Consider the following 21,549-nt stretch of genomic DNA (forward strand, 5'->3'; position numbering starts at 1 on the left):
ACTCCTTCATGTTCATAGTTTCCTTAATGACATTAATGTTGTTTATGTATCGATCTCCTTTTAGGAGGTTGTAACATCATGATTAATTTTCATCATGAGAATTACATGAATAGTTTTACTTCTGACTTCCCTAGCATGGTGGATTAATTTCAAATCAGTTATTCCATGAGATCTTAATTTTACTCCAAGCAAGCGTTATGTTTGGATTTTCTTTTTTGGGATTTCTATTTCAGCATGGAAGGAGGAGCTATTTTTGTTACTTGGTGATAGTCTTGACAAGGCTATCTTAGTCCATCCATCGGTAACAGCTCGAGATCACATGGATATTGGCTCAGATTTAATCATCACAATCTTAACTCGCATTGATCTTGATATACCAGTGGTCATCAATGATAAGGAGTTCATTATTCACACACAGGAAATGGACTTTCTAGTCCTAGCAAACGGAATGGCTAATTCTGATTCAGCATCTTAGTCCGATTATGAATCTTTTTCTCACCCTCCATCTATGCAGGATGTTGCAAACACGGATTTTAGATCACCTTCATTGGTGGTTACTTTAGTTGATCCCCCAACAATAGTTTCATTTGATAATGCTAGTTTGTTAAATATAACACAGAGGCAAAAATGGAGGGATTCGAACAACCATAACCCTAATGTTAATGCAATAAATATACCTCATTCTCAACATCTAGTGACAGACAAGGAAGTTACAATTTTGGAAGCTAATAAAACATGGGAGTTGGGGAATTTTATGGGCATTTTCAATGATAAGGGAAAGATGCAGACGTTATTCAACTTCATTTTCACTCCCTCCATGGATGATCTTAAGGAGTTTATCATAGAAGCCGAGCTTATTGATTTGGAATTACAAGGAAGAACTTTTACGTGGCATAACTCTCATTCTAGATCCTGGATAGATCGTGGTCTCATTTCAGTTGTACAAGCTTCAGAATGTCCTTTTATGTCACCTACAGCTTTATCCAAAGGTTTATCAGACAACTCTACTAATTTTCAAGTCCGGTAATGATGTGGATTGGGATCTTAAACCTTTCTGCTTTATCAATGCTTGGTGGAAGCATGACAATTTTTATGTTTCTGCAGCTAATTCTTGGTTGGAAGTGGGGCATTCCAATACTGCTTTAGTCATTAAACTTAGAGATCTTTGGAATCGTCTGAAAGATTGGAATAAGCAGATTTTTTGTGATTAGAAAAGGCGGACAAATGATATGTCTCATAATATTTATGCCTTGGATACTTAAGCTGATTCTCGGCCACTTGCAAATTTAGAAAATACAATTCTTGCGACCCTCTATTTCGAGTTTCTAGTTGTAGGTAACGTCTTAGAATCAATTTGGAAGGTAAAATCTAGGATTAATTGGCATTGTCAAGAGGACAAGTAATTATTAATTCTTGAAGAAGAAGAAATAACTTTAACCCATAAAGAATAAGAGTTTGCAAAACAGATTTTTCAAATCCATTTAAAGAGTAAACGACGATTTTGATCATTGAGAAGGCATAAACCCAAACCTCAATCATCATAATCTCAAAAAATAGAATCCCTAGAAACTTTGCACAAAACTCTTCTTGTCGTAACACCTTTCCATAAAAAAAAAACAACTCATATAAGAGTCTTGAGTATTCTGAATGCTAACCGATGTTTTAAAATCGACATGAAATAAATTGAAATACTCTGAAGAACATACTTAATAAGAATTAAATGGCCAGCAGGAGATAATAACGAATCATTCCATAAAAATAATTTAGTCTTAAATCTCTGAACCATGTATACTTGAAGAAATCTTCCTGCGTGACAGAGGCAACCCTAGGTAGCGGATATGAAGCTTGCCAATTTTGCAACCGATAATATTAGAAGCCATGCAGAGGTCGTGTTCACCAATGTTGATGCCCATAAGAGAACTTTAGTGATAATTAATCTTCAATCATGATATAAGCTCAAAACACCGAAGGATACTAGTCAAGTTCTACAGTTTAATAGTATCATAAGGAACAAAAAACAAGGTGTATCTACAAAATGTTACTACGAAATAGAATCATGGTTGTCAGTATAGGAGTACCCCGTAATTAAATCAAGAGACTTTTCTTTTTGCAAAATAGCATTAAGCCCTTCTAGAGCTAGGATAAAACGATAAGATGAGGTTGGATCGCCCTTGCCTCACTCCTCTTTCAAAATAGAACGAGACGATTAGGCTTCCATTAACCAGAATAGAAATAGCAGTTGTCGAGAAACACTTAGACATCTAGTTTGTCTAAGTTGTAGGGAAGTGCATCATATACCCATAATATAGAGAAGGTAATGATAGTCAATATTGTCAAAATCATTGTGGAAGTCAAGTTTAAGAACCAATAATCCATCTGTCCATCTCGAAGTCAGGTGCAAAAGCTCATTGGCCAACATGGAGCAGTCTAAGATACTCATACCCTTTATGAAGGTATGTTGATTATCAGAGATAACATAAGAAAGCAAGGGGGCAATCTAATTGAGAGGACTTTGGAAAGAAGTTTATAAATTCCATTAACCATACTAATAGTGTGGTAGTCTATAAGTGTAATACCCTATAATTTTAACTGCTAAATTAAGCCACATGTAATGATTTGGATAAACAGGGACATGAAAAATATAATATAAATTCAAATTTAGAATTTAAATGTTCGGGAGAGTTCACTTAAACTATTGGATCGTAAAAGTTAAATTTGGAAATTTTTATATAAGAAAGTGGATTTAAGCGAAACTACAAAAAATAAAATAAAAATTAGAATAAAATTAAAAATCTCGAGATGATAATTTTGAGATTATTATCCGTGATATAATATTTAAAATTTATTTGGAAAGTTTTATCAAAAAATAAGCTAGTTTTATAATTAGGTATAGTCGAATACTTAAAAACCTACATTAAAGTATCTAATTGGTCACCTAACTACGCACCTAAACCTAAGGACTTAACTTGACTTTTTCCATTTATATATATAACCTATGAATTAGAGATCAAAACACAAAACTCTCGTCTACTTTCTCGTACGGCACATCAAGGTAAGCTTAGGGTTTCTTTTTTTTTTTTCATCAAATTTTCACCATTAATATTTAGTTTAACACAAGCTTGGAGGATTATAACATGATTTGTGATGAAAATATGCTAACAGAATGAAGATTTGGTGATGAGAAAAGTTGCTAAAAATTGGTATATACATAGCTGTTGTATGGATGGATTGATTATTAATAATATTGGTTTGTAACGGATTTGAGTCGTTGTGGGCTGAGAAAGGAGCTCAGAGGTACGGGTTATGGAGGAGAACAGGCGTTCGGCACCTGCCGGATAGGGTACAAAGTGCCATGCCCGATGCTGTAAGCTCCCGGCAGAATAGGGTACAACGTGCCCAGCTCTACTACCAAGAGCTCTCGGCAAAATAGGGCACAACATGCCCTGCCCCTTGGGCGCTGAAACCCTCGAACAAAAAATTTGAAAAATGTGAAAATTTCATTTATAACAAAATGAAATAAAAAGAGATAAGATATAATTAAATAAAAATGACAAACGAAATGTAAATATTAATTATGAAAAATAAAAAAAATTATAATTTTTGGATTTATAAATCAAAAAATGGAAGGATTATCGTTATTGTTTTTTAAAAATTGATATGTGAAATTGTAAATTGTTTAAAACAATTTATGAAAAGAGAAAATAGTCAAAAGAATAATTATCGAAAGTGAATTTATTTTATACATGTATAATTTACGTCTAGACTCAATTCTAAAATTAGAAATTTATTAATTTGAGAATTGATATTTGAATCCTAATTAGATCTAGCGAATCAACAAGTATTGGATCAAAGGATCACAAAAATTAACAAAGTTGAGGGGCAGTATTTTATTTTGAAAAATAGCGGTTACTGTGAGTTTGCAATTTTACTTTTAAATATTGATATCCAAAATATTTTATTGCTTTAAATATTTATTTGAATTTCATTACATTCACTAATTTGAAACCGATAGAGATCCATTGAAACATTTTTCCCATTGAGCGGCAATAGAACTGTGTGATCACCAGCATTGATTATATAAAATAAGCATGTGACATAAGGATCGATCATATTGTAAGTCTAAGGCGACGGTGTCACGATCCAATCTCATGGGCCGAGACCGGTGCTAGGGAATGGGAGTGGTTGTTCCAAAACCCGTAGCAAGCCTAAAAATGTAAAATAATTTTTCGCAAATCATAAACGTCATGCATGACAGACGTAAACACATGCCATGCTAAAACATATGCCAGGCATGTAAATCCTCTGGCAGTTAGAAACATTAAATAATGCAGCAAGCGCAAGGCATTAATAATTTTAAAACATAAAGTTATATTTACAGAAACTATTTGATATAAAACATCTATCTGCTGCAGCTCTAAGAGTAAAGTACTGTTTCTTTACATACTTTCAAAAATACAGACTTCTGGAAGTAGGATAGAAGTCTGTTGCTTCAAAAACGTCTTTCACCTGAAATGAAATCTGTGAGGGGTCAGTATATGGGAATATATTGAGTGAGTTCATATACTTACTAATAAGTATCCAAATAAAACTTAAAACATTTCGATGGCGTTCAAATCATGTGCAGCCAAGTACAGGATCTGATTGAAACCCTAATCCTCAAACATGCTAATCATATATTATCTAATCCAATCATTTAATCTCAAGTTGTGAGTCCAACTCACTGGTGGGTCCAACCCACTAGATACAGGAACTCCAGGTTACACCGAAACCGAGTGCTCACTCGTATGAAATTCATATATCCAACTTCGAAATTCATATTCATAATCAAACTCACAGCTGTATCAAATCAAAACTGGTGATCACACAGTCTTATTGCTGCTCAATAGGTAGCACGTTCCATCGGGTCTCTACTGGTTTCAAATCAAACATGTACATGCAATTCATAAAAAGCTTTCGCATTTCAAACATGACAATCAAACATAAAGCAATTTAAAATAATTGCTTGATTAAATACTTTAAAAGTAAACTCATATAAATTTACTGAAAACGCTTATCCAAAAATGCTTCGGGGCTTAAAAACGTCAAGCTTCCCGAGCTCCAGGTCCAGCTGCTTCTTGTCTCGCTGGATCTAAAACAAATTTCAAAATAGTGACTCACGTCAGAATCCTATTCTAAGATTGACCCCAGACTCGTGACACGACACATTACTTTAATTAATCGTCGTGCTTCTCACGTGTATATTCCGATAAACGGCATCTAACTCGTTTACGGATCGAATATCATTTCATGTTCAACCTCGTTAGGTTAACTATTCAAATTAATCGATCGAATGCTATTCGATTTCAAATCCCGGAATGCAAATACGAAACGGCATCAAAACCACACGAGCGGCGGAACAAGGGTCGGGGTGCACGTTCGTGCCTTGGGGTGCATGATCGTGCACTTTGGTGGTGCACGTTCGTGCACCTCGTGTGCGCGATTGTTCACTGTCATGCACGATCCCCGGAGTCGTTTTCCGGGCATTCCGATGTGCTATAGGCGTAAAAACGCTCTAAACTCATCCAAAACGCTTATTCTAAGCTCAAAACATCCAAATTCAATCCTATAATCGATAAAATGATAAAAAATATTCGTGGCCTAAAACTTTAACTCGATATATAATGAAATTCATCCATCCAAACGATAAAACGTCAAGCTTATCGTGATTCGCCACTGAAATACAATCTTTTCAAATTATAGAACGTCGGAAACGAACGAGAAATGGAGATCGAGCGACGAACAGTACGAAAACTGAAAAGGAAAATGAAAGTATCTGATAGCTTTAGGTTTTGGATGCTTCGTTCCTTCATGATGAAGATTATATATATATATATATATATATATATTCTGGCTAATTTGCACTTTAGTCCTTAAAACTTTTCAAAAGTTTTAATTTAATTCAAAACCTATTCGTGTCCAAATTTTAAACGATCTCCAATAGACTCGAAGCTTTACCACTAATACTATAAATTATTTCGCGGACTTTGGCGAAATAATTATCATTACGGGATTTATAATTTATTTAATATTAATTTTCGAAGTTATATACTTAATTCCCGTAAAACCGCTTAATAAAATTATTCCAAATTTCCGATATAATTAAATTAAATTCTCCTTAATTTAATTTATCGGAAATCTCAACACGTGTCACGACTTAATTATCTTAAAATATTTTGGGGGATTACAAACGGTACATAGCTCACGACCTAAACTTAAGGTGAAAATCTGAGGCGATAGTACATAGTTCATGGTCCTGGCCCCGATATAAATTTGACGTGACGGTACAAGGCTCACGATCCAGATGCTGTAATAAGTGAGAGTCTAAGACAACAGGCTAATGTGTACGGTCCAGATTATATTATAATGTATAAAATATGACATATTTGGATATCATTTGGATCAGATATGTGCCTGCATTATAAATTGTTTTACATGCGATTTGTATTTATATTCATGTTCATTAGTAAATATGTGAACTCACTCAGTTTTAACTGACACGTTGATATTTTCTCCTTTCAAGTGAATAGTGGTTTTTGACGTAACAAGATTTCAATCCCTTGTTCTGGTACTTGTTTTTGGTGTAATATATCTAAAATTCTTTTTACACTAAAGCTGCATTAATTGGGCATTTTGGGAAATTTAATATTATGTTATCAATAGTTCACTTTATGTTGTTTATAACTCTGATATAAAACTACTAACGTATGTTTAAAAATTTTTTTGACTACACATTTCATACTATTTGGATAATTTCTAGTGAAACTTATATGGACTGGATTATATATTAATGGTATGATATTGATATAGGAAAATGCATGTGTTGATGTATGCCCCGGTTTCTACATGAGTTATTACCGGTGTTCTATGAATAATTTTAAAAATATTACTATGATTTAAAAATATTCTGAAATCGGTTTCATAAATCATTTACAATTTATTATTGTTATTCACAAAAAAGTTATAGTGATTTCAGACTTGTTACGGATTTCGGAGCTATAACTCCCATTTTCTAGTGTCAGAGATTATTCAAACCTTTCACTTTCAGAATGTGGATCATAGAAATTGTATTAATACCTTAAGGGAGAAAAGTCAGCCCTATGAAAAGTGTTTAAAAAGCTTATAATATCTGGTTACGTTCAGTCCCAAGAACACTTGTAAAAATTGAAGTTGAACCCATTCAGATCCGACGCTTTAAATTTATTAAAAGTGTTAACACATAATTGCATAAAAACCGAAGATATTAGCTTTTTTGCGGAGAGGGGGGAGAACTAATGATGAAAACTAAATTCCAGAATGATATAATAAATCGAGTCACACAGGACTCACCCACCAAAGTAAACATGGGGACTCGCTCAAACAAATTATAGTCGAATCACAAGAGACTCGCCCAACAAGGATAATCTAAAAAAGGATTCATCCCTTCTCAAGAATAACCGAATCTAATAGGATTTGGTAAGTTTCAGTAATCAGATCTGGCACGACTCGCCAAAGATCTTAATTCAATATACGATTCAATCACCAAATTTGGATATTTCAGATCTCGGGAGATACTATTCTATTTGGAATCATGTTTCTATTTAAAAATCTCATCCTATTTAAGAGTCATCTCTAAATAGGACTCTTGCTGAATATGAATTTGTTTTCTATTTGGCCTCACTCGCTGAATAGAAATCACTTTTTTTTTATCTCAAATCTATAAAGTATTCCTCCATGCTCATTATAAAGAATTTGAGATATTACGCACATAATAATTATAATTTGATAATGCTCTATTAAACTCGATACTCTTAAATATGAGAGTACTTATTGTATAATCACCGTCCGATCAGTTATCTATCTTATTTTGAAGTCCATTCAAAAATAAAACCTCCTATTATAATATTCTGTGTAATTTTCTCTATAATCTTTCTGTAGAGCCATTGTAAGTTACTTAATCATGGACCATGATTCATGGTTAACGACCCTTAATTTATCTTTTTCTTTGCTCCTCCACTAGATTATGACGTGGAACTAGCTTTGTTGAACCCACCGTGGTGTATAAGCTGACTAAAATAGTGCACTCGTGCGGCGCCGCGCCGGCGCGTCCGCTTCAAGACAGAAGGAGTAAAACGTCAGTGCGTCTTTATTATATTTAGCATGTGCACCGCAATCCCGAGGAATAATAGTAATAACGCCCCTTTTCTTTTACAATAACGTACCTCAATTTAAAATCCATATGAATCCTCCTACTTTTAGAAAGTATAATTTGTACTCCTAATTATGGGCGTAAAAAATCGAACCGTACTAAAAATAACCGAGTCGACTAAAATTTGTAAAAATAATTCGATTATTGAAAAAAATATAGTTTGATCCAATTATTTTTATAATACTGTTCAATTTTTGGTCTTTGAAATTGATTTGCACCAATTAATCAAAATAACTAAAAAGACGAACAATTAATTTAAAAATTAATTATTTTAGTTTAAATGCGTGAAATCACATTTCATGTATAGTTATTCACAAATAAATATAAATTTTGTTCATCAACACCCATGGGTCTATTTAGATTTTAAAAAATATTTTTTTTTATTAAAAATTTAAAAGTTTTAATATTTTTGTTAAACATTTAATTGGGGAGTTAATTTGTCATATATATATATATAATTTGGGGGTTAATTTGCTATATAAAGTTTTAAATTAAAGAGATTAAATTGTTTTTTTAATTATTAGGTATTAATTTAAAATGTTTAAAAACAATTAGGACCATTTTAAACCTTTTTCTATCAAAAACCACCTTAAAAACCGAAACCACTATTAAAATCGGAGAGTGTATCTCACTCTCTTATATGGGAGTGGGGAGGGGGTTTTTGTACCTATTTTGCCAAATTCAGGGTAAAAGTGATCTCATTTTGTTAATTTTGACGTTTTTGATACTTTGTGCCAAGTTGAGGGGGTAAAGTGATCCTTTGTTCGTTTAAAATATTTACCGAAAATTTGAGAGGGTAAGTGTCCCAAAAGTAAATTAAAAGGGTTTATTTGTTCGATTTTAAAATAATAAGGGTTTAATTGTTCAATTTTAAAAACACGGGGACTTAATTGTGCGCAGATAAAGTAAAAGGATTGATCTGTACTTTTGAGAAAAATTCGAAGGCTTTTTTATACCTTCTGCCTTATAAATATAAACCAATTTGCAATATTTTAAGGTTAGAGATTTTTACACCTCGAAACAACAAAAATCTCATTTAAATATTCTTGTTTGTTGTAGTTTTAAAGTAAGCTTGTAATCTCTTAATCATTGTAAGTTAGAGTTTAGTTTTGAGAAAACTTAAACCTTGTAAATTAAAGATTAGCTTTGAGAAATTTCATTAGTTGGTGCTTAGCTATAAAACACTAAGTTTGAAATTAACTTAGAAAACTTTTTGTGAATCTCATTTATTGGATTCTAAATCTTAATTCTCGATTGAATAGTGGAGTATGATCGATTTGTGATCCGAACCGCTCTAAACTCCTTGTGTCAAATCATATATCTCTTAAACTCTTTCTAAAAAATTTATCCCATTTAAAAAGAATTTAATCTTTCAATTCATATTCAAAAACCCAGTTTGCCTTGTCCCATAGAAAATTACAATTTACTTTTCAGTACTATATCATTTGGATTGACATGCTTGTTAAGATGGGATGTTCCGGAAATGTCTTTTAAGTCGTTTCAATCAATAAAACGCAAGTCGAGAGTAAGAGATTGTCCATGAACATGATCTTTTGGTCTGATACACGATTCCTCATACATAGGCATGTAAGGTCAATCTAGTCTATATAAAAGGTATTTTCTAACTAAGTTAGGTGGCAACTCCATTTATTTCAAAACTAACCAGATTCGAGGTCAGCTATAAGTTTGAGCGAGCGCCTCCAAAATCTGTTTCGCTTATAATAATTGATATTAAAATATAATGAGCAAATTAGTGTGAGGCCTCCCAACATATGTCATAATTCAAAGTTTGGTGTTTTTTATTTGAAAATAAAATAATATGGTACCTCACTTTCAGTTTTGCAAACAATTACAACCTTTTGTTAAATCTGGGTAACAAACCATTAACGGAATTTAAAGTGAGGTACCAACTCGTTTGAAAATGAGGTACCGAATTGTTAATATAATTGAAAGTGAGGAACCAAATCGTTAACATAAATGAAAATGAGATATCAAATCGTTTAAAAGTGAATACCAAATTATAAACAGAACTAACAAAAGCCCTAACTGTTAACGGAATTAAAAAAGAGGTACCAAATTATTTGATTTTAAAATAAGAGATAACAAACCGTGAATTATGACATATGTGAGGATTTTATAATAATTTGCTAAGGTATAATTAAAATATTAATATTATAGAATAAAAGTCCTATAACAACACGGATCATAGTTTAAATAAAGGGAGCATCTCAAGTTAACTAAAATGTTATTTTTTAAACATTAAATAATAATTATTATTATTATCAAAAGAGTAAAAGTAAATCAAGTCAAACCAAACTAACCGGTTTGTCGGTTGGACGAACAGTGAAAGTCATTATATTTCACATGATAAACTCACTTAGTGAACATTCATTCATATCGTAGAATTCTCCGAAATACGCATAAATGACACTTTTTTATTTTTGAATGATTGATTAAAAAATCCAATATGTAAACTCACAAGGTCCAGGTGAGTTGATAATGCGCTCTCCGAGTGAGGTCGCGGATTCGAATCGTACTCATGTATGCAGCAGTTGAAAATTTAGGGTCAGAATTTTACGTCCCGCAAGGGACCTATCTGACTCAAGTGAGAATTAGTCTGAATATAAAAACTTTAAAGAGTTTTAAAGTTTGAATTCGTTCAGTATACCTCATGGTTATACCAAAAATAAAATTCTAACATAATGTTTTTTTTGGAAGATCAAATATTAATTTTGAAGGTTATGAAGGACGATATATGCGGAGAACGTGTTATATATATATATATATATATATATATATATATATATATATATAGGCTTAATTACTTAAAAACCACCCACCTTGTGACTTTTTTTCATTTATACCATGGTCTAGGAAAATTTTCAATTGTACCATATTTTTGATTTTTATGTTTCATCTCTACCCTAATGAGTTGAATTGACCTATTTTTTTTTGAAAAAAAGTTTAAATTAGTCCTTCATTTTTAACCTATATTCTAATAAAACGTTAATGTTAATCATGTATGTATTTTGTTTTTAATATTTTCATCTTTAAATTAATTAAATTATCAAAAAAAATACTCTTGAGGTACAAACGAAACATAAAAATCAAAAGGGTACAATTGAAAATTTTCCTAAGTCGTGGTATAAATGAAAAAAAGTTATAAGTTGAGTGGTTTTTAAATAATTAGGCCTATATATATATATATATTGAAAGTTTCTATTTATATTAAAAGTCTAATTTCCTTTTCCAGAAAATGAAGAAACCTTTGGAATGGAAAGGGACATTGAAGACATCTTCTACTTTGTTTATGTAAAATATAATTATAACTCAAAATATAAAACAAAGTAATTACAGATAAGTTAAAAGTGTGTGCTGCTTTTAAGATTAGTTGAAATTGAACTCATCCTACATTCTTTGTCTAAAGATATAGATTATTCATTATTAACTAAATATTTTTAAGAAAATAACCTATTAATTAAAACATTCCTTCTTCCCACAAAATCATTGTTTCCCTTTTCCTTTATTAGGCTGAAGTGGCCAACAAGTACACATCACTTTAAAGTCCCATTTCCATGGCCACCGATAAGGTCGACGCCATGCATAAAATGTAGTGTTGTCAAATTCGAATCGGACCGGCTTCTTTGACTGCAAAACTCGTAAACTGGTCAGGTCAGTAGTTCGAGTTGTATTAATAACTTATTAAATAGAGGATGACTGTTTTTTTTATCAAACTAATCATGTGACTGTTGATTTAGACTGATTAAACCGGTGAATTTGGATCTGATTCGTTCGTATGACCTAGAGGCCTGCATAATGCCTTTATTAAAAACAGAAAAAAAGTTATTTTTTTTCTATAGATATGGATCGATTGTTATAGTTTCAAATATAGTAATTAGAAATTTAATGTCACTATATTATCATTGAAATTCAACATCTACTTCTTTAAAAGATCAATATTTTAAAATATGAGTGTGTAAGCTTGAACCCAAAATTTCCACCATATGAGAGAGCCCCTACCGGCTACCACTAGGTTATACCGCCTAATTAAAGAGAAAAAAGTGGATTGTTGTTTATAGGATTCAAGCCGGTGCCTATATGAACAATTGCATGCAACTATATAAAACCATCAAACTAATTGAACTGTATGTCTATGTTTCTATTTATGTACCATATCTATATCTATACTATATATAAAAGCATAAATGGGAAAAGGGGAGAGACAGACAAATTTACTGAATAATTCTTTTCAGTTTATTACTAAATAAAAATTTTATAATCATTAATTAATTAATTATTTAATTAATTACTATTTTAATTAAAAATCTAATTAGAATAAGTAGCTAAATTACCTCAAATTTAGTTTTTAGTATGTAAAAAATAATTAAATTGTCTCTAAATTAGTAGTTCTACCTATCTTTTAGTTTGATTTAACTACAAAATTAAAATACTATATTTAGTCAATATATTATTATTTAAATTTCTATCTTATTATTTTTAAATATATTATTAATAAAATAAAATTAATTATTTAATTATGGTTATTACAAAACCAAAAGAAGAATAAATTCAGTATTGAAAAAAATTTAATAATCGAATATATTATATTTACTTTTACAAAAATTATTAACTAATTTAATATTAATTATAAATAAAAAATTGATATAATTATAGAAAATTTATTAATGTATACATTGAAATTACGTTACGAGTCACGTGTATATCACGTAATGCGAAACTAGTAATATAAAATAACTGTTTGTTGTTGTGTACAACTTCAACCATAATACTTTTTCAAATCAGCAACTCTAATTATCCAAAAAACATCAGCAACTTTTATTATAATTTTATAATACATAATATTTGATGCATTTCTATAATACAGATTTTATGCCGGTTGAACCTTAAGCCTTTCTCCCTTTAATGTCAATGATTCAAACACCGTGTTCCAACAATATTGATAAAACGTCTATTGAAATGAACAAACGTTCAATTTGATAAAGAAAATCAATTGTTTTATAAAATTACATATATCAACTTATAATATCATTTTAATAAAACTAAGGAAAATTAAATTGACTAAAATTTAAAAAACAAAGAAACTCAAACCGACTGAATTAAACAATTAAAAATTGATTACAATACAAAAAATAACATTAAAAATATTCACATTTTTAAGAATATAATAATGTTCACTTAATTTAGTTATTTTTACCTTTTTTAAAAAAATTAACTGTAACCAAATTAAAACTATATTTTAACCATATTATCTAAAATATAAATTTATCAAAAAAAATTGACTAATTCAGCTGACCGATTTGGCCATCTATGTCTTCCAATATTGGCGGTTGTCATCATTTTATTATGTTTGAATTAAATTTTGTTTCCTAAATATTTTTGTAGTATATTAATAGGGTAAATAATATAATTATTTATTCCAACTAATTTTACAATTATTTATCTATTTTTTAAATATTTTTTTAAAATAATCAGTTTCTAACAAATAATTTTTTAATAAAATATTAATTAATTAATAGAGTTATATTAATATTAAATTAATAATTTAAAATGAGAAAATATATTTTAATATATATAATTTTAATTAAATGACAAATAGAAAAAGACGGAGGATGTAATAATCAGGAGCTTAATTTGTTTTAATCTGAAGATATAGGTCACTTTAGACCATCACATCAATTTGGTAAATTCAAGCCCTTATTCAGACAGAACATCTTATTGTAGGGTATCGACTCGCAACCAAACAAACTGTAAAGGAAAAAAAAAAGAGAAGGGAAGAATTATCAGTTTTTAAATTAGATTTCAATCTAGAATTTTCAAAAATTAAAGTTCCAATCCAGAATTATCAAAAATTAAAGTTGCAATAGGTTCTAGAAATATACATCTCTTATGATTTTTATTTTTGGCAAAACCTTCGAAAAATACTAAACTTTTACGACTTCTATCAGTTGTATTAAATCTTTTATAATCGGCAAGTATAACCTGTTTTTTCATATTATATTGTTTTGTAGCCCTTTTTAAAACGGTTCGGTTTTTTTGCTAGCATGTCGGTCACGTCAGATCTAACTCAGCAACACGACGTCGGGTCGAATTAAAAGATTTTGCTATAACTAACAGAACACGTAAAGGTTTGGATATAACTCATACAACATGCAAAAGATTTAGGTATAACTGACAGAACACACAAACGTTTGTTATTTTATTATGATTAAACCTTTTTTGATCTTATATACAAGGCTGCCATGTTGACAATGAAACCAGTTTGATTTGAATTTGGCAATAAAAGGAACATAGTTTGTCAAAATTGTTTATATTTGGCAATTTTGAAAGATTTGGTCGTAACTGAAAAAAGTCGCAAATTTTTTGGTATTTTTAGAGGATTTGACGTTTTTTTTATCAAAGGCCTTTCGTTGATGATAATGATATAGATGAATAGTTACTTAACAAATTGAATGAACTATTGTAAGAAATTGATGAGAGTTGTAGATACAGTTATTAATAAAAAAATTACCCAAATACATAAATAGTTCAAATTTTTAAACTATGATCTTAAAACTGCTCAATTCTTGGAACTTTAAATTTTTCACAAAAGTTATCTAACAAGATAAGAAATATTGTCATAGAACCCTAATAAAAATAAATCAAATTTAAAGATTTTTAAAGAATTGTATTTTTAAGTTTAGGATTTTAATTCATTCAAGAAAACTTTCATTTTTTTTAATCAGGTCGAAAATCCTTCAAACCAAAACGAGAGGAAGATAAATAAAACTCCAACAATAAATTTTTAAGAAAAAACCATTAGATAGAGGGAAGTTTACAAAAATACTTAAAAAAATTAAAAATATTTGTCCAAATTAACTCGAAAACTTAAAGTTTACAAACATATCTAAAAAATTATATATTTATTTTTTTACTCCGTAGTTGCAAACAGTTTCAAAAAAAAAAACAATTTGAAACTGTTTTACAAAACGTTTCAAATGCAGTTTATAATAGAGTTTCAAACGGTTTAAAAAAAAACAAGTTGAAACTGTTTTATAAACGGTTTCAAAGACAGTTTTTAATTGGATTTCAAACAGTTTATAATGGTTTTTTAAAAACTATTATGAAACCGTTTAAAAAAATTTGTTTCTATTACAGTTTCAAAAGGTTTCAAAAATTTTCTAAATTGACATTTTTTAAAACCTTTTATAATACAGTTTCAAACAGTTTAAAAAAAACGTAGTATTTTTATAAATTTTCAGAGTAAAAATAAATAAATTTTCAGAGTAAAAAAATAAATTTTCGGAAAAAAAGTAAAAAAATAATTTTTCAAAAAACGGAGTATATTTGCAAATATTTTTAAAAAATGAGTATTTTGTGCAAATTCCTCTTAGATAAAAACAGGAGTAGTTTTCCAATTACAAAAACCGTCTCCTTTAATTGGAATCTTTCAATCATATAAGATAAGAGAGTCCTCCGAATATTGAGTCTTATTAAAGAAAGAAAGTAGAGATTGAAAAGTTTGAGGAGGCGATTTCTCTGTCAAAAAATCAAACCCACCTCCTCAAAACTATGGCACTAGTTTCTTATATTAATAACTATAATTCTAAATACAACTTATAATACCACCACTAATAGAATAAAATGAGAAAACACAATATTAATTAATATTTTTTAATTTATATGAAAAAAACATATATACCTTCTTAAATGAGATAGAGAGACGAGTAACGTTACGAGTCACGTGTGTACCACGTAAGACGAGACTAGTTTTTAAAAAAGCTTGCAAATTCTATTTTTAAAAACTGTTTAAAACCGTTTAAAACTCTTTTTATAAACTGTCTTTTAAAACTGTCTCAAAACTGTGTTTTAATAACCATTTGGAAATCATTTGAAATCTTTTTTTCTAACTCGTTGGAAGAGATTTGAGTATATATTCAAAACATAAGAGTAAAAAAATGACTTAATTACTTCAAAACCACCCACCTTAAACTTTTTTTTTGTTTATACCCTGATCTAGAAAAAAATTCATTTTTACCCTGACGCATGTGTTTATGTTTCACCTCTACCCCGAGGCACTAAATTAACCTCTTTTCATTTAGAAAAAAGTTTTAAATAATTCTTACTTTTGAACATTTTTAAAGATGAAGTATTTCTTTGTATTTTTTTAATAGAAAAAAGTATAAAATAATTCTTATATTTAGTTGTTTTCAATAAATCATCTTTTAAAAAAAAATTGAAGTAGACGTGAAACATAAACACGTACGTTAGGGTATAAATGAATTTTTTTACGCTATTAAACCTTTATAGTAATTTGCTATTAATTAATTAAATTGGGGAGTCATTATTATGATAGAATGTGGGGCCTAAATGCACATTTGGGCAAGGTCTACATGTTGGTGCCTATGTGTGACAAAAGGAAGTGACTGAAAATGATTAATAATTAGTACTATAGATTTAGATTAATTAATCATAATTAAGTAATATTGTATTGCTCGACAAGTTGTGACCTCCATGCCTTAAAGCAATCAAAGACAAGAAAGGAGAGAACTATTTTGTTCTTCCCTTATAGTGAGTCAATTAGTGTTCTATTATAGTGTCACTATCTTTTGTTTCTTTCATTTTTCGAATATGCTATTTCTTATTTATTTTCCCTTTTATGTTCCTTTATGGTCTTTGATTATCTGTACTTAATCAAAATTCTCTAATTTTAATTACTATGAAACATTCAGAATATTTTTGTCTTTTGATCTACAAAAACTTTTATTGTTAATGTGTAGATTGATCGATTGTTTAAGTTTTTTGGTGTCATATCTTTATCATAAGTTTTAAAAACAACAATCATACTATTTGAAACCATATGTTTATTCCATGTGAACAAGATTTAATAAACATTCTTTCATTTTATTTGAGCCGTAATTAAAACTTGAAAATATATCTCGATAGTTATATTTAATTGATATTGATCGCCTACTTTGATAGATTATTGATTTATGGTTTTATCGTTTTGGTCGGTTCAATTGATTTGACCAATCAATATGTATTTATCTATTTTAAATTCTTGATCCGCATATAAAAAAGAATTTGATATGTATTTTATTGATGAAAAAGAACACTATGCCCATGATTAAATAATTGTACAAAATCAGCCGGTTAAACCTGTTTAATCAAAAACTGATCAGCTGTCTAGCTCAATTAACTTAACGAATCAAAAATTTGATATAATCAGATTGGATCAAATAAAACCGAAATAACCGAACTGGAATGGCAGTTGAACTGGATGAATCGGTGGTGAACCGGCGGCGGAACCATGATTGGGTTATATGAACCATACAAGCTAGATCCGATCTTTTATATAATTTTATTTAACCGATTTAACCGACAGTTGAATGTATAATAATATCGATTTGGTTTTTAAAACATTGCTCTATAGGGCCATGGTAAGAATAAATTAGCTATATAAATAGATGCAAATGGGATACCATATTTGAATAAAGGGTCAACGCGTTCCCTAAACTTACGACACGGGGTCATCTAACCCAATTTATACTTTTTTGAGCAATTAACCCCAAAACTCTTCATTTTTGGGTCAAATAACCCATAATTGTATTTTTAAAACGCGTAAAATACAAATCGGAGGTGAGGGAAATAAAAAAAATAGATACTTCCATAATTGTTGCAATATAATTATCCTAAATCCATTTTTTGAAATAAAAATATAAATTATGGGGTTAGTTGACCCAAAAATGAAGAGTTTTGGGGTTAGTTGCTTAAAAAAGTATAAATTGAATTATATGATCCCATGTCATAAGTTCAGGGGGCGCGTTGACCCTTTGTTCAACCATATTTTGTAGTATATATTTATTGGCTAAAGAACTTTTAATCAAAATAATTGTTTTAAAGATTTTGGAAGAATATTGGAATCCACTTCTATAGAGATCAAAGTTAATTAATGACACAGGCAGTTTGATTGCATGGAATATAAATGTCTGGCTAAAACCTAATATGTGTCAGCTTTACATACCATTTATGTACTTGTTTTTTAGGAGGCAACTACATTGGATCATGACCTGTTCACTTCATCCATCTAATTTTGTTTGTAACATAACCGATTTTAATCAAACCAATCTTCTCAAATCGGTTTGATTTCAAAGTAAAAACCGAAAACAACCCATATAGTAAAAAAGTAGAAACCAAAACCGAATCGACCTAAGTCATCGGTTCAGTTGGTTAAACCGGTCAGATATTTTGCAAACCTCGACCATTATGCACATCCAGCTACCTAGCAAATAAAAGTTTTCTTCACTGCTTCACATGTTAGGAAGGTTCAGTTGCCATGCCACTGCCACAGCTGATTTTTACAATTATTAGGTTAATTAGTTATACATATAGATTTTCTTGTATAAGCATATTTTTCAGTTGAAATCATTTTTTTTTCTCAATTTAGTATTTTTTAAAATGCTGGGAAAAAATTTATATGAAATTGTGATTTGTAATTTTTATACATAGTATGGAGAAAGATCTCAATTAGTATTATGATTAATTTACTATGTAAAACTATCGCAATTAGTACATTTTGGAACTCATAAAATCCAGGCTTCAGTCATTTCTATAGATAAGGGTCAAGAAAGATATTAAATATTTAGTGACTTGGTTATCTAGTCACATCTGATTTAATGCCAGCTGTGTAGAATGAAATTAACATATAGTACAAAAATATAATAAAAATAAAACAAATATACATTTTCCAATCAGCTTAAAATTTCTTATAATAAAAATAATATATTTATCAATTACCAAAGTGTTCTAATTGATATTCTTACTTCATGAAATATTTTTTTTTTTAAAAATACATCTATCTATTTAGCTTTGATTTTTTACCTCAATAGTATATAATAATATATAATATTATTTATTGGATAGTTCCTATTAAATATTTAATAAATCACAAGAAAAACTCATCATTCAATGTTGCAGTTATTTCTGAAATTATAAAATTTAGAGTTCGAATCCTATTCAGAGTCCAGCTTCTGTACACATTTCTTCAATTATATATACACTTTCATCACAAAATCTTCGGTTTTATTTAGAGATCCTATAAATTAATGAAAGGAACTCAGGACAAAAAATTAAAATAAACTATAATAAATCCAATCATCAAGCAAATAGAAATGGGTTTGGTGATGTTAAAAGGAATCAAAATTTAAGAATAAAAATGAAAATGGTTTAAGGGTGGAAGATAATAATTTTATGAATAAATAATTAAATTTGTAGGCCATTTAGGAAACAAATTGGAATTTATAATTCATTATTATATGATTATCTCTCTGTATCTCAAGTGTTTATAAGCATGGTGATAATTGCTAGCTTCAACAAAGCTGATAAACAACAACACAATCAAGAAGTTAAAATCAAAACCTCCAAATTAACCCAAAATTAAACTCAAATTAATTATTGATCATCAAGAAATGACTGGTTCTGGTTCTCCTTGTGGTGCTTGCAAATTCTTGCGAAGAAAATGTGTTAGAGGCTGTGTTTTTGCACCTTATTTTTGTCATGAACAAGGTGCTACACATTTTGCAGCAATTCATAAGGTTTTTGGTGCAAGTAATGTATCAAAATTGCTTGCTCATCTTCCCGTTAATGATCGATGCGAAGCGGCTGTTACGATTTCTTATGAAGCTCAAGCTAGGGTTCAAGATCCCATTTATGGCTGTGTTTCTCATATTTTTGCTCTTCAACAACAGGTTTTGATCCCTTTCACCTTGAAATTTTAATTGATTAATTAACACTACAAACCCTAAGCTTTACTTCTTTCTTCTAGGGTTAAAAAAAATGTGGTTACTCAACCATAAGGCTTTTTACATAGCTGTTATCATCAATCAATTTACTATATTTTGATAACTGAACTTTCATTTTTTCTATCAACGAGAGGTTGTTATAGCGATTCAAATCAATAATTGCTTATGTGGCAATGGAAAATCGTATAGTCGCCTAAATTTTCCGTTACCATATAAGCAACTAGTAACCTTGATTGCTATAGAAATCTTTCGTCAATATAAAATGTAAAAATGAAAGTTCAGTTACCGAAATATAATAAATGAAATGATTGTAAAAAAATCTATAGTTTTGTAATCACGAAAAAGTTTAACCCGCCCTTTTGACCTTGTAATTTTAATTGATTGGTTAACATTAGAAACCCTAATCCTTACTAGTTTGTTCTAATTTGATGAAGTACTAACTTTTGTAGTTCAATTTGCAGGTTATGAATCTACAAGCACAACTTGCTTCTCTTAAAGAACAAGCAACTCAAAGTTTGCTTAATGGCTCTGCTACAATTGCAAACCCTAATCTTGATAAGTACTATGGAAAACCTTCTTCATCTTCTTCTCTTCCACAAGATCTTCAAAACTGGTTTCAGTACTCAGAGAATAATAATTCAAACATGATCCCCGGCCAGTTCAATCCAAATAACAATGGATCCTATGGTGAAAATGGGTTCTTGGATCCATATTCATCAATGGGGAATCATTATGGAGGAAATTCTTCAAGAACAACTTCTTTTGATAGCTTTGAAGAAGCTTCTCAATCCATTAATTCATCTTTTGACATGCAAATTGACAACAAGCAGTGGAGTCATCATCATCAAGATTCCGATGATCTCCGGTCCGTCGCCTTTGGCTATATGCAGCAATCATGAGAACAAAGACATAATGAGTGGTGAAGTGAAGACAGATTTATAACTGTCAATTTTTGAATGAAGTATGAATTAGTACTAGCTAGATTTTGCATACTTTGAGATATGCACTTTTGAATTGTTGCTATATTGCTATGTTGCTATAAATAAGAAAGAAAAAAAGCTAGGAACCCTAGAAAATATTGTTTAGGCAAATCATAAACCCTAAATTCTATCTATATATTTATCCTCTTCTTTGAAATCTAGTGCATTCTTGAATATTTATAATATAATATAACTAATTCAATCTCTTCAAGAAAGTTGAGAAAATCTCTAATCTTAACTTTTTTTTCTTAATTAACTATTCCCTTTTGTTTATTGACCTATAAGGACCTTAATTTCTTGACCTAATGCAAACTGGTAATTAAGTTTCAGTGTTTTTTAAAACATTCTTTCTTAACTTGATGAAGCCTGCAAATTCATAAGAATACTAACTAAATATTTCATGATATTAATTAGCAATGTAAAAGAGTAGATCATTCTATATCTACAAGTAACTTAGTTACATTTATAATTTACATTTATAATGCAAACCACAAGATTCTGGAATTAATTAAAAAATGAAGTTTTGGAGCATTAGCTCCAGCATTTG

At 29.7% G+C, this 21,549-nt stretch overlaps 1 protein-coding gene across 1 annotated transcript; it reads left to right on the forward strand.

Annotated features, from left to right (window-relative positions):
• The first annotated feature begins 19,579 nt into the window (after positions 1-19,579).
• LOC126656469 (LOB domain-containing protein 29-like) lies at positions 19,580-21,158 on the forward strand. Its single transcript, XM_050351044.2, has 2 exons — positions 19,580-19,968; positions 20,484-21,158. The coding sequence occupies exons 1-2, from the start codon at positions 19,690-19,692 to the stop codon at positions 20,919-20,921; spliced, it is 717 nt and encodes a 238-aa protein (XP_050207001.1). The 5' UTR covers positions 19,580-19,689; the 3' UTR covers positions 20,922-21,158.
• Positions 21,159-21,549: the final 391 nt, after the last annotated feature.

Source organism: Mercurialis annua, linkage group LG7, assembly GCF_937616625.2.
Source record: "Mercurialis annua linkage group LG7, ddMerAnnu1.2, whole genome shotgun sequence".
Taxonomy (NCBI): domain Eukaryota; kingdom Viridiplantae; phylum Streptophyta; class Magnoliopsida; order Malpighiales; family Euphorbiaceae; genus Mercurialis; species Mercurialis annua.

What these genes read in the sequence shown, in the direction of transcription:
- LOC126656469 (XM_050351044.2), top strand. Translation starts at nt 19,690, where the DNA reads ATGACTGGTTCTGGTTCTCCTTGTGGTGCTTGCAAATTCTTGCGAAGA. An exon ending in TTTTTGCTCTTCAACAACAG is followed by an intron (nt 19,969 to 20,483) that starts GTTTTGATCCCT and finishes TTCAATTTGCAG; the next exon opens with GTTATGAATCTACAAGCACA.